Genomic DNA, 14,721 nt, shown 5'->3' with positions numbered 1-14,721 from the left:
GAAATATGAGAACAAAAATCACTGAATGTAGAAAGTTGCTTTCAGCAAACACTCTCACACAGAAGGAGATATCAAAAACACAACTAGCTTTCTAACGTGAGTACATTTGACATAAAGTCTTCGTAGCTTTTCAATTGACTCCCTTTTCAGTTAGCTTCCTTTTAACTTGGTTAGCAACCGTTTTTGTCCTTGACAACCTGCTAACTTTCCACTGCCGGAATCTGATGAAGGGTCACCGTAATGACTAATACTTCCTCTGTGTTGAATGCAACAGCAACAGCTCTACAGTGACTATGCCCGGATCTTTGTTAGCTGAGAATGATAAATCATGTGTGTGTTTTGTTGAGTTAAGGATTTTTCTTATAATACCATAACAGGATCTTTCTTTCCTGCATGTCTCAATCTTACACAATTGTTTATGTTACACAATAAAATAAAGTCTCCACATCTGCTTGGTATTACAGCCTCAGCAGTTTATTAGCATATTTACATGGAATTATCTTCATTATAATCTCAGCCATTCCATCAACAGAGAGGACTACATCCGGACATACAGATATGTTAAGAAAGAAAAGATATGTTAAGAAAGAAAAACATATGCAAGTTAATCTGGAAAAAAAGGAAAAGTTTGCACACACAGGAAGAGACTTCTACTGTATCCCTCACATTTCTTATTAAATTCCTACATTTAATGCATCATATTTCCAAAGCTCAAAAGATATAAAAAGCCATATTCAAACACAGAGAATAACACTTAAGAGGTACTGCTGCTTTGTAGGACTTCTTAGTCAATCCGACAAGATCAACCTGAGGAGTCATTTCTCTACAGACATACCGATACAAAGAGGCAGGTTGTTTATTGCTGAATTGATACACACATGTTTTGTAGGGAATACTTTTTATGCAATATATTAAAGAGATGCACACTTAAATGCGTTTTTGAGCTGTAAACTAAATAATGTGACTGTACTGTGCATGAAGCAAATCAATGCTGGTTTAAATATTTACATTTTCTTACCAATTTAGTAAAAATCTGCATTTCATGGGCTGAACATGGCTCATAACGTCATCTACTGTTTGAGTTCAGCCCTGAACCTTGTGAAGCCAACGCTGTTAACAAGGAAATGTCACTAAGCAACTCACATCAACCTTGTCCACTTTTCAGCATTTTTCTAAATGATGCAGTGGGTGTCAGGCTCAGACAGACCTGGGGGTGAAGTTACACTTTACCTTTCAAATATGTATACAATATGTTGGCGCAGCCTATTTTGAAAGGCTCCTGAAAGACTGAGAGTACCTCTGGATATTTTTGGGACATATTGAGAACACAAATAGACAGTTGTGTCGTGCTAATTATATTAACAGTGCTGTTGAATTGGGTGTGCACATATGTTAATTATTTTGATTGCTTAATGTTGTTATTTTGCTGCTGGAATGTGATGTTAACTTCTCAAGGGGAGACATGTGGTAATAACTCTTTTTTTGGCTATGCCTGCACATTTGTTATTACTAGATTATTCTTTGTTTCTATCTAAATTGCTTTTAATACCTTATTGTCCTATATTGCTCTACAGGAGGTCCGTGTTTTAAACTCCATAGACAGATTTTTGGGTGGACTATCATTTTAAGTTTCAGTTGACAACTATTTGTACCCTGTGTCCAAATGCACTGTGACACACATTTACTGTGACTCACAATAACCACGTATCCTGCTGTACCGCACTGTCAAGGAACAACGCAATATTTCCCTTGAATAATGAAAATAGGTTTAAGCTATCAAAAATATTGAGATTTATGTTTGACACAATCTATCAAAAAGCTCTTTACTCACTTATTTTATATTTTAGAAAAATAGATTCTGTCAAGAAATAATGAAGAAACTGAAAACAATATGTGTGTATACTGGTTATTCATGATTGAGTGGTCCCGGGGAGCAACTCTGCTTCAGAGACAAACAGCTCCTTGTAGAGAGGAGGGAACAGAGAGTGAGCAGTGAGCGGGTAGCGCTGACTGAACCAGTGGAGCTTCTCCATGTGCAGACTGCACAGTGAACGCAACACTGACATCCTCTGGTACAGCTGCAGGTGAGAACACAAACACAGTCAGAAATACGCTGCCTACTGCAGCGAGGAGCATGCAGGTCAAAGAATTAGGTGCTTGGAGGGAGTAAATAAAGAGAAGGTATCTGCTCTGTACGGAGACATGTACCTTGTGCATTAGACTTTCTTGGTTGTCTCGGTGTAGAATGTGTGTGAGTCCGAACTCCACGCTTCTTTGCACCCGCTGAACTCTGCCTCTGTCTTCCAGACAAGGACGATCTGCACAGAAAGACAAACAAAAAAAGAACATTTGTTTTAAAACCCGTACCGTCGACTCAAATCATTCTACAACATTCACGTGAAGTCCTGGATCACTGTGTGGCCTGTTATATTACCTTGCCACTGGGGGGCAGACAAGGTGTGGGTATGACTGAATGAATAAAATGTGATGGGACATTTTATAGTTTTGATTCAAATGGAAAGCTGAGAATCTTCTTCAAAAAGCTATATTTTCACAATGTTAACTTTTTGGTCTTAAAGATGATCATGGACTGGATATAGCTATAAGCAACCTTCTAAGTAAAAAATAAAATAAACGTTGCCTGATTGAGATGGCAAAGCCTGTTACATGTTGCTTATCCTGCTGGTAATCAACTCGTGCTAAAGCGTCTTCCCACTTTTTTTATGTGAAGGAACAACATGCAACATAATTGAGGTATAGGTGAGTCGATCTTACCTGTGTTGATGAGCACGAGAGCACTGAAGAGAGCAATCTGCTGCTCCGTAAGCTTTAGATCACACATACCGTGAGCAAAGTCAAACACTGCTGTGATTAAATCTCCACATGCTGCAAGAAAACAAACCACAGAGCATCGATAAAGCACCGTATGAATATGTTGTGCTCACTGTATGAATGGCTTCAGAACTGTCTTCGTGTATAGAGACATCCTCACCCAAAGACTTGAAGATTTCAGCCCCAGCAAATTTCCCATCGAAGAAGACGGTGTTGTTCTCTGTGTTGAAGAAGCGACTCATCCTGATCAGAACCACCTCCATGGAGCCTGAGGGGGGGGGGAATGCATCAAGATATGGTAAAACAGGGAATAAAAGCATTTTAGATTGATGGTGACAGGTAAACTCACCAGTCTTCAGGAGAGCAATCTGGTCGTTCTGGCTGAGCAAACGGAAACCTGGGATGTGTTTTGCGAACTCGACCACATACTGAACGGCATCAGTCAGTCGGATAGCGCAGTGCTGCCACATATCATCCACCGGCTGTGAGAGAGAGAGAGAGAGACACAGAAAATATATTGTAGGGTGAGTTTATTTGAGCATAACATTCAAATCAAACAAAATGGAGACTCAATTTCTAACTCATCACACATAATCTCATCCTCACTGTCCAGTCTACTGATCTTTGTTTGGAGTTACGCAGAATGTTTCTGTATTGTATCTATTTATCAAATGTAATTGAATACTATCACATATGTGTTGCTGAAAAGCTTTCGATTCAGATGTGATCAAAGAGGAAGAAGAAGAGGAGAGGGGGGAATGACAATTGTTCTGTTTGATGAATCAAAAGTAGCCTCAAGATCATTTGAAATGGCGTGTTTGGTTTTGAGACATAGTCTGAGAACCAAAAAACTGTCGTCAGGTTGGTATACTTTGCTCTGGTAGGCTTGGATCTCCTCTCTGGTGAGCAGTTTCCATCTGAGAGCCTGCAGCTCCTCCACTCTGCACTGGCTGGTCTCTTTGTGGGAACGCACAATGCTGGCACACAGCTCATCTGAAAATGAAAAAGAAACGCTTGTAAATATTAAAATACAACACAACTTTATTCATGTTAGCCCACTGTGCTGTTTGCTCACCTATATTCCTCAGCGAGTGAGGATAGAGGCTGTAAGGATCCTCCAGAGGGTTGTAGGAATGAATCCCCTCAAGATCATGAGATGGCTGTCTGGAGTCGAACCCTGACACGAGGAGCAACGAAGACAAATGAGAAATAAGCAGAAAAAAGGAGAACGTACACAAGTGTGATGTGTGTACACACGAGAGCCTGACCTCTTATGTCAAGGTACCCGCTGTTGTCCCCCCTCCCCTGGGGTCTCGATGCGGGAGACACACTGGAGCCTCGGTAGATCATACCCGACACCTGCGACTCGTTCGGGGAGCACACCAGGTAAGGAAGAACATCGGCGGTGTAGGACAGCAGCTCGGCCTCCCCGGTGAAAGAGTAAGCTGATGCCATGGGCTGGAGGAGCTGTTGGGAGCGGTCTTGACGGGCCTTGGTGGGGAAGGCCAAGAGAGACTGGGCCTCTCCCTGAAGCTGCTGCTGCTGCTGCTGCTGCTGTCGATGCTTCTCCACTTCAGCAATCAGAGAGTCACGCTGACGTTTGGACATCCGTCCAAACTTCACTGCTGAGGAGGACAAAAACATGAACACAAGAAAATAAACACATGCTGTGAGCGGAGTATATGTTTTGTTGGTCGGTCTGCATGCCGGCGTCTTTGTGTCTCACCATCTCTGCTCATGCCCTTTGCTAAGCACTTCTGGAGACGGCAGTGTTGGCAGCGGTTGCGGCTGGCCCGGTCGATCTGACAGTTGTTCTGCCTGGAGCAGGAGTAGGATACAGTAGGCAGCTGGCTACGCCGGAAGAATCCCTGAGGGTTGGTTTGTATGTTATGGTTAACAACGCCCAGCAGAAACTGGATTTTTAAGACAAATACCAATACAAACACGTGATAATGGACAGACAGTGTTGTAGTACTCAAGATCGGTCTTGAAACACATTTTTACTCAAACAGATAAAGAGGACTCGAGATTTGATATCAAGACCGGTCAAGCCCACAACTCTCGGGAGATCTCTAAATTGCCTGTGCATTGTCTAATTCATTTGGTAACATCATTACTGTGATTGCTCAAAATAATCAGCATTATTTTATCATGATATTTCTCATAGTACACTTATACACTGAGTGAAGACCAAGACCGGACCAGTGTGGGTCCCACACTGCATGACACACTTATAACATGTGGAAAATGCAAAAGCATAGGCACTCCTCAAATTGACCTGCAATATATATATGGCAATATAAGAGGTGAATGAAGATGAATCTTCATTAGTTGTATTGTAGTGTGTGTGTGCATATGTGTGTGTGTGTTTGTACAGTATGTGTTGGATGCTGTCCTCTCACCTTGCAGCCCTCACAAGTGATGACTCCATAATGCACTCCAGAGGACTTATCACCACAGATCTTACATGGGATGACCTCAATCTGAGCTGAACAAACACAGGAGGAAAAGCAGAGTTAACATGTTCAAGTGCATTACACATCTACTCTCACCACTTCACACCCGGAGGGACAAAGCAACTGAGCCAACTCGATCTTCAGTATCTTAACTACTCTTCATGCAGCAGCTGAACGGCATATGAAAAGCTCAAATGTATTAATGGAATTAAACAGTGCAATAGTTTATGTTCTTTGAATAACGTTAAATCAAATGTTGTTCATAAAGTCATTTAAATATCCATTAACACATCAATCTAAACTTCTATAGTGCACAGCTTCTCAGTGTTGAAGTAACATAAGCATCATAATGCCACACAGAGAAGACGTCATCTGAGCGATTCCTACTGTGAGAACTAATGCTGTACATCCCCCTTAAACATGTATCAATTGATGTGTGACCAGAGTAAACCAAAGGTATTTTCCTCTCAAACACTTCCTGCCTTAATAATAATGAACAAAATAACATCAAATACGACGAGGAGAGAAGTCTTCTGAGGATGTGGAATATTTGCAAATGGGGAAAGGTGAAGAATACGAAGGTGTCAACCTCAGAGTCCTTTTAAGTGGTTGACTGTCTTTTCTTTCACTCTGACTGTCCCTCTTTCATGTCAATTCTTTCTTTGCGAATCCATCTCTGTCTCGCTCATAAAGGACTCAGCTGCCAGTAATGCACTCTCTCTACCTTCATCACTGCCAGTAACGGCCCACCGCCCTCTCACCTCACACCCCCCTGCGTGCCCCTGATCTCTGGGAGCTCTCACGGCCTTCAATCTTTTACTTAGTGGCGATTTTTGTTTGAATCAGATGTTATTTGATGCATTAAAGTACCAGAGAAGTCTAAAAGCCTGTGTTGGTGACAAGTGTGAAAAGTGGTATAGTATGCACATCTCCAATAAAATAATAGAGTACTGTGTATAATTACTTTATATAATTAATTTACCGTAACATAGAATGACACAGCATTGCCATTCTTTACTAGATTATCTTCTTTTATCTCTTCCTGTCATGTTCTCTCTCCCTTCCACAAATGCACTTAAGGTGTGTGATTATTTCCCGCGAGACAAGCTCTCAGAAGTATTTGCATTTCCGTGCATAACTGTGTCAGATTTTCTCACGAGTGTGTGTTAGTGTGTCAGTGTGTGCCCTCTTTATCTGGTGCCACAGGGATTACCTGAAGGCTCCTGAAGTGGCAGCCGGTCTGAGGTAGAATACGCTTTTTAAATGCACACGTAGAGTGCAATTTGTAACGAAGCACAAACACTCAAGGGATACGTTTGCTGCTTCTACCAAAAGAGCTGATTTATTAACCTCAAGATTCACCATGATACAAGTTACGGACACTCCAAGATGACGGGAGGATTTGGTTCGAACAAACGCAGCAGAAGCATTTCCTGCAAGCTAAACGTCATATACTATATATACAATCAACTACCATGTAGACTACCTGAGCTGTGACTTTGATCGGATGTTTACTGGAGTGCAAGATAGGCGGAGAGAACATGAGTGGTCTCTGTTTGTCTCACTATTTCACTTCTGATTGTCAACCTCAAACAACAGGAAATCCACCGTGACCCACAACCTTTCAGTCACACACACACACACACACACACACACACACACACACACACACACACACATTCATCCCATATACTGCTCCTCCTCTGATAATTATTAATGTCCTAATTAATGACCTAACTACACAAAACAGTATCTAAAGCAGTATAAAGTTAAATCATGACTTATTTATTAGTCTTTTTATACCATATAATAGGGTTATTGTATCTAAAGCAGTATAAAGTTAAATCATGACTTATTTATTAGTCTTTTTATACCAAAAAAACACACCTGCAAAACCAGGAATCTGCATCAAGACATCAGTATCTGTACGTGGAATTTAACTTAAGAGTGGACAACACTGAAGCACCTGTGAGCTTTTCTTCTTATGGCTCACCTTGTTATCTGCAGTCACAGGCTGAAATCAATCACATCCAGCATCTCCTGGTGTGTGTGTGCATATGTGTGTGTGTGAGAGAAAGAGAGATAACAAACTGAAAAAAACTAAACCACCTTTCTTTCTTCCATTAGTGTCTTTGTCAGTGATATAATAGGGTTATTGTGTCTAGCAGTCAATATATAAAAATATATATATATATATATATATATATATATATATATATATTTAGTAATATTTAAAAAATACATGTTATATTAATCGAAATGAGCTTTTTTGTTTTTACTGGCAAATGCCTAAACAGCAGGTATTGGTTTACCTTCATGTGGCATCGCTGCTCAACCGCTCAGCTCATGACCCGATTAATAAGGTTAAACATATATCTCTACTATAGATCTTATGTGCTTATGTGCTCAATCATTAATGAAGATTAATTTTGCTTTCCTGTATGCTCTATCGCAGCAATGCTCTTTACCTTTGTTGCATCATGATCGACAATATGTCTTGACGAACATTCAACATTTTATATTTCCACTGCGTTCGAGCAACAACGTACAGTATGAAACCAATCATGAATGCACCGCACAAAGCTATATTTACATATTCAGACTGAAGTGACATCATTTAAACAAAAAATCTCCTCCAATCAATTTAAATCCTAAAATCTATTTTGTGTGAGATGATGTTAAGAAGCGAAGATGTTTAAGTACAGTAGATGAGCCGTAGTGGAAATGTTCTGGATTGTCTGTGAAAATAAAAGAGTGCCACCACCCACGCTTCCGTATATGAGACGCTGTGGACTGATTTATGCCTTTTGATCAAGATTTAGAGTTATCAATGGCTTAAAAAAATATATCAGCGTCGTTGTACATATAACGAAAGCTTCCGCATATAACAGCAGGTAGACATTACGAAACACTCAGGTTTCTTGAGTGTGCAATGACTTTTGAGCTTTGGTTTTCAATTTGTGTGATTCTTAAGCTAGTTGACAAGACAAAGTACAGCGAGCTACCTCTTAATAGGATAAAAAGCACTGAACAAGCCTGAAAAGGCACAAAAAAAGTCATCGATATATGTAGCACCTTAAATATACTGAAAAAAAGCACGAGGAGAAAAAGAAAAACCCAAGGAAAGTTTTGTTCAACCTAGAAAGAGTTTATTTCAGTACTTTTGAAATAAAACGGTGTGCGAAATGTGTGTCTGTGTGTGCGTGTGTGTGGGTGGTGGTGGGGCTGGGGGGGGTGATTGGTGGGCGATACAGATTGACACGCTCAAGTCTTCAGCCTAAAATCACTCCGTCAGCAGTCTGTACTTTGATGTAAACGGACACAAAAATCAAAAAACTTTCCTCTGACGGAAGCTTTGGTGTGCAAACAAAGTTTGTATACACACCTCACACAATCACACACACTTCACACACACACGCACACACGCACACACACACTGATTGTGTGTCTGTGAAAGATTAGCAGACTGTTACAGTTTTCAAACAACACGTTAATAAACCCAGGTTAGAAGGATTATCATTTAATTTATCTACAACATCACTGCAAGTTAAATGTTTTAATAATGTGCGCACCTTGATTTAAAATGGTTTAGATAATTAATGTAACTTGTTTTGTTTGTTTTGAAAGTAAATCATATAAATTATACTTTAAAGATTTTAATGTAAAATCTTGCTGAGGCACGTTTAAAATATTCAACATCACTTGGTTAACAGCCACACTATATTTTATATTGGACCAAAATGTATATGGGGGGAAAGTAGATTATGTCATCTTTGTAGTTTACTAAATAACATAGCATACATTTACATACAATACATATTTTCTCATAAAAGAAATAACCAAATCCAACTTCAGAATCATTGAAATTCTCTGACTTACTAACATAAAATGAACACTGACCGTCACAATTCCTTTCTTTTAAAATCCATGACTTATGAATGTCTAACTGTAATCTGTATTTAATTTAACAAAACCTTAAAAAAAAGAAAGAAACACGTTAGGGTATTTTAATAAGAACTATTTCTTACCACTCGTCTGTATTGAATATTTTGTTACTTAAACATTTCTGGTTACAGTTATTGCAATGCTGACTGCAGATCTACAGTATAGGTGTTAAATATTGTTATGCTTCAAACTGTGATGGTTACATTTATATGAGTGTCTCATTCATTATTTGACAACAACAAAATGAGAACAATCTCCCACAGGACCGTAACTGAGAAAAAGTGAAGCATCAAAGCTCATCTGAACACCAATTAGCACCTGATGAACCATATTTTACTTTGAAGTGCAGGCTGAATTCAGGGGTGTTTGACAGAAGTCATGTTTTGACAGTAGCAAGGTGTATGAATCACCTCAAGTCTTGTATTTCCTTTACCATATTTTGGGGGGAATGTGTCACCTGCGATTTTGATGTTAGCTTTCATCTGAGGCCAACCGCCTTGCCGCCTTGGAAGTGCTGCACAGTGGCACAAGGAAATCCTTTCTGATAAAGAAACTGTACAACAATGTACTCAGGCATGCCCCAACACAACAACAAAGCCATATAAAATGTGTGTGTGTGTGTGTGTGTGTGCGTACATGTTGACGGCATTAAGCCCACTGTGAGTGTGTAACACCATGGAATTAAACAAATAAATGTTTGTTGATGGAGTGAAGACACTAAAGGTATTTGGTAATGGGAGCCTCCTTCTCTCTTTCATGCACACATTATCCACACACAGCTGCAGCGCTGAGATATGCGTATCTAAGCGCCATCTAAAAAGCACCTGCAGATATGTGTGAAATTGTGCATCTAAACGTGTGTGTGTGTGTGTGTGTTTGCATGTTGCAAGAGAGAACAAGTGTGGAAGCAACTTGCAAAAAGAAGATGATTAGTTTCTTATTGTTTCTTCCCCTCTGCGTGTTGTGTGTTTATAATTCATTAATTTGCAATTACTTCGTAAAATAAATCACATCTTCTTTTATCGGCTTCATTATCACATTTTAACAATAACATCAGCATTTCCTCTGCAACCTGTCTACGGTATGTGAAGTTAGTCCATTCAAACTGATGCACTGTGGTTGTGAAGCATCCTGTTTTCCTGTCTCTTTCGTTTGAATTCGGTGAAAGTGTTTGCAAACGGGTTTCTAATATTTCAAATGTCATTTTAGGACTTGATCCCTCGGGCCTTAAATATGTTTAATTTGTTAATTATATTACTTGTCAGGAAAATATGATGAGTCTAAACAAAGGGTGTTTTGTAGTAAACTCCAAATGTATGGGAAGTTGTTTGAAACAGAAAACATTTCAACTTTTTGTACTCAACATCTTAAGTCAGCTCAGATTCATGTCTGAGGTGTATGTGGGAGGGAGAGAGACATGATTCAAATCTTAAATCCATCAAAGGGAGCTCAACATTTAGTCATGTTACCAAACCCTAAAACTGCGACGCATATATTGATGTGAACGTACAGTCATCCAATCAAGAACTCTGGAGAGACCCGATTAAGTTTCAAAACAAAAAGAACATCGGCCTTCATGCAGGTTCTTTAAACCAGCTGAAACATCAAATAAAACTAAGTAGTTTGATGAAAGTGCAAAATTGTCAAACTTTGAACCACTTTGAACTTTCTGTTTCACTGTTTCACTGTTCGACCTAATGAAACTAAAAACCTGCATTATTAACTCACTGGATAACAACATGATCACAAGCATCACGTCACAGTCATACACCCACTTTTAATAAACTGGTTGATGGAGAGAAACTTTGAACAAATAACATGCAATTAATCTAATTGATCAAATATCTCTAATTAGATTGCCCACACACATATACACACACACTCACACAAGAAAAAAAAACGTCATCCCTACCTCGCATCATCCTCACTCCTCCACTTGTCTCAGACGTTTGTCCCACTTTCACAAACTCACTCGTCTTCTCACTTTGTCTAACAATACACTTTCTTTCTTTTGACGCACTTTTTTTTGGCACCATCTATTCTTTCAGTCTTTCTTCTGTCTTTTCGTTCTTCCTTCAGCGAGCCGTGTCAGGTCCTCACTGCAGCTTTAGCACACTTATTCAGACGTTTGAGTGACAGTCACCGCCTCACCTTCCTTGTTAGAGTGCGTGTGTGCGTGTGTGTGTGTGTGTGTGTGTGTGTGTGTGTGTGAGAGAGAAAGAGAGAGACGGAGAGGAGACAGAGAAAGAAAGGGTGGGGGTGGGGGGGGGGGGGGGGGGGGGGGGGGGACTGTCCCCTGCCCGGGCTTCTTTTGCACGGTACTTTTTCCTTATACCTTTGTTGTTATCCTTCACCCCCTCACTCTACACCGCACATCAAACACATCTGTTGCACATGGTTGTTTACTTACACTGGCAGGAATAAGATAAAAGTATTGAGACAAGCAGAAATACCCTTCTTTTACATTACACTCTTCTAAGTGAATAAGTGAATTTTTTAAAATGCTACTTGTGTAAAAGTGCAAAAGTTTTGCCAGTAAAATGTATAAAGTGTCCAAAGTAAAGGAATGTCCGTCATCAGAGTGCTATGTCACAATACTGGATTATTATTAATGCTGCATTATAATGTGAGCAGCAATTTAATGTTGCAGCTGGTCAAGGTGGATTCAAGCTACTTGGGTAGTTTAATCTGTAAAGATGCATCATATTTTGTCAAGTGATCACATGTTTGTATGTAAACTCTTCAAAGTCAGATGAGTGTTGAACAATATTTAGTAAAAGAATAGTAAAAGAGTAAATGAAGTAAGTATCAGCAAATGGAAAACGAGCCCCCAAAATGATATTTAAGTGCAGTACTTAAGTTTGTATACATAGCACGTGACACACACGACTACCAAGGCTATCTTCAATACATACATGTGGTCTCACTCACAAGCAACAATCTATAGAATCATCATTGTTTATGATCAATATGTTCATCATCATGCCACTTAACACAAAAGTTGGTGCGTGTCACACAGCATCTCGGTGCTTGACAACACCCAGGTGTGCTAAAGTTGTGGCAGAAAGTGTTAAACCAAAGAAGTTAAAAAAAGATGAGACTTTATCTCTGCATCTGCATTCAGATGCCAAAGCCCCTAGTCGTTGATATTTTCATCACTGTGTCTATGCAGCGTGTGTGTGTGCGTGTGCGCGCGTGCGTGTGTGTTTGGCATCTTGCTGTACAGGTGCAATGTTGTATGTACACTAACTATGAAGTTAACCACAATGCATGCACAAATATCTAGCACAAGCACAAGCAATGTCTATACCACATTCAGACACACATACATTTTAACACACCATATTTCATAAAACACTTACTCAAATGAGTCTTCTTGGACACAACTCCTCCTGAGGGAGAATACATGTTGTTATTGATTCAAAACTACACAACACTTACTGGAAATCTAAGTTTCACTACAAGCTGTACTAAATGTGAGCATCTGGGTGAGTATTTTAGAAACAGAAACACAACATGCAGTGTATTCATGAGCTTTACACTAAATAGCACAATGGTACTTTTTAAAAAGGATTTAATCTTCGATTTTTAAAAGACCACTAAAACCTGCACTGTAGCAAGGTTATAAATATCAAGTTAAAATCATTGTGATGCTTTTGTGATGTAACAAAACAAAATGTTAATATGAAAATAAAGCAAATAACTATGTGAAATCCTGAATATTATATTATTCACAGGGTTGGCTTTTAATCAGGGGATTAAATAACATTAGCATGAAATGTGACCGAAACTAACCCGGTCACAAATTCAACTGCGATAAACCCAAATCCTCAGTGGCAGTTTGATACTGTTTTTCAGAATTCAGAATATTTTTTCCAATGTAGAAAAGCATGTGGTGAGATAAGACGCCTAACTGAGAGGTTCAATTAGAGGATTCCTATTTGCAATGCTGTGTGTCAATATGTTAAGTTTGTGTGACTCTTCGGCACCCATACCCACACACACGCACGCACACACACACACACATGCACGCACACACACACGCACGCACATACACACACAAGAGATAAAGGCAGAGAAGGTGGGTGTCTGTGAAGCAATAGGTGCTCTTTTTTTTTCTGCCTGTTTGACCGCAAATGTGAGAAAGTCTGTGTTGCAGTGTGAGTAAACGGACGAAGGGACAATTCTGAAACAAGGGGTTTATTTCTGGAGTTGTGTGTATGTGTGTGTGTGTGTGTGTGTGTTTGTGTGTGTGCGTGTGTGTGTGTGTGTGTGTGTGTGTGTGTGTTTGGGATAGAGAGGTTTGAAGGCAGGGGAGATAAGTATCAATGGAAGACGTTAAGCTAGCCGGTCTTTGACTGACACCAGGCCCTCTGTGGTTTCCACTGTCTTCCTCCCCTCATCAAATCAGTTTTGCTTCATAAGCAGAAAGTGTGGAATGAAAGCAGAGCAGTGCACACGCAGGCTGAAAATGTAAAGATATATATTTTTTAATAAAATGTATCTGATTTATGTTAAATGAAATCATACTTTATAAAAGGAACCTTTTGAGGTAAATACAAGCATCATTTCCAAATCAAAAGCAGTATTTTTTTTATTCTTTGATGGTTTTTCAATGTTTCCAAGTTTATGTTAAATACATTGTAAAATTGTATTTGTTAAAACCATTGTATTAATATGTTTCCAAGGAGCGCCTTCCTTTCAGTTATAGAAATGCACAAATCAAATCTGATTACCAAATTACTGAACCGCGGTTAAAACAAAGCAGTTGGTTGTGTGGATATATTTATTTCTGTATGTTTATCTGCATGTAGATAAATTCATATTATGTTATTATTCTCGTTTAAAGGTTTATACTTGTGTATGCAGTTTATTTTGTTTCTTGCATAATCTTGTGTTGTTGTTTTTATATTTCCCCTTATAATTACTTGCTTATTTACATTTAATGTTGAATGTTTATGTTTGTTAGTATTGTTTTGGGGGGATTGGATGGATGTTGTATGTGGATGTTTGTTCTGTGAAAATGAATGCTAATAAAGATTATGTGGCTGTTATTATTATTAAGCTGTTGCTTGATGTTTGTTTTTTTTGTAAATCGCGTACTTATCAGCAGAAATGATCTCCTGTAAATTATTTAAAGTAACCTACACCATAATGAGTTTTAGGCTAAACCCTTTTTTTATTTGGAATAAACAATTTAAACTTAACGAAGATGATCTCTACGCTGAATGGAATTAACAGTTTGCAGTGTGTGGGTTGTGGTGGAAAAATAATCTAATGCGATCACCGACCACAATCAGTCTCTGTACAATCTAAATGTGACACAGCATGTACACATTTAGCAATACACATCTGTCTGCCAAGCCATAAACCCACCACCATGTACACACACGCACACACACACACACACAAGCTATACAAGACTACATGATTACAGAGGCACAAACTTGAACACCACTCATCATTCGAACTCTCACTAAGATCTCTA

The 14,721-nt window shown here is 39.1% G+C and overlaps 1 protein-coding gene across 1 annotated transcript; it reads right to left on the bottom strand.

Annotated features, from left to right (window-relative positions):
- Window positions 1–452: 452 nt before the first annotated feature.
- Window positions 453–11,392, bottom strand: rorc (RAR-related orphan receptor C). The gene is made up of 11 exons (XM_034553546.1): window positions 11,146–11,392; window positions 5,235–5,320; window positions 4,559–4,700; window positions 4,101–4,457; window positions 3,908–4,009; window positions 3,704–3,825; window positions 3,182–3,314; window positions 2,993–3,100; window positions 2,776–2,886; window positions 2,209–2,318; window positions 453–2,078 (listed from the first exon to the last, which is right to left on the bottom strand). Exons 1-11 carry the CDS (start codon window positions 11,267–11,269, stop codon window positions 1,911–1,913), a joined length of 1,563 nt encoding a protein of 520 aa, XP_034409437.1. The 5' UTR covers window positions 11,270–11,392; the 3' UTR covers window positions 453–1,910.
- Between the last annotated feature and the right edge of the window lie 3,329 nt (window positions 11,393–14,721).

The sequence above is a fragment of the Cyclopterus lumpus genome, chromosome 16 (assembly GCF_009769545.1).
Source record: "Cyclopterus lumpus isolate fCycLum1 chromosome 16, fCycLum1.pri, whole genome shotgun sequence".
Taxonomy (NCBI): domain Eukaryota; kingdom Metazoa; phylum Chordata; class Actinopteri; order Perciformes; family Cyclopteridae; genus Cyclopterus; species Cyclopterus lumpus.
This window is presented reverse-complemented; position numbering and strand designations above follow the sequence as displayed.

What these genes read in the sequence shown, in the direction of transcription:
- rorc (XM_034553546.1), bottom strand. Translation starts at nt 11,269, where the DNA reads ATGGTGCCAAAAAAAAGTGCGTCAAAAGAAAGAAAGTGTATTGTTAGA. An exon ending in TCCAAGCCTACCAGAGCAAA is followed by an intron (nt 3,315 to 3,703) that starts GTATACCAACCT and finishes TCTCTCTCACAG; the next exon opens with CCGGTGGATGATATGTGGCA. An exon ending in GATTGCTCTCCTGAAGACTG is followed by an intron (nt 3,101 to 3,181) that starts GTGAGTTTACCT and finishes CCCCCCCCTCAG; the next exon opens with GCTCCATGGAGGTGGTTCTG.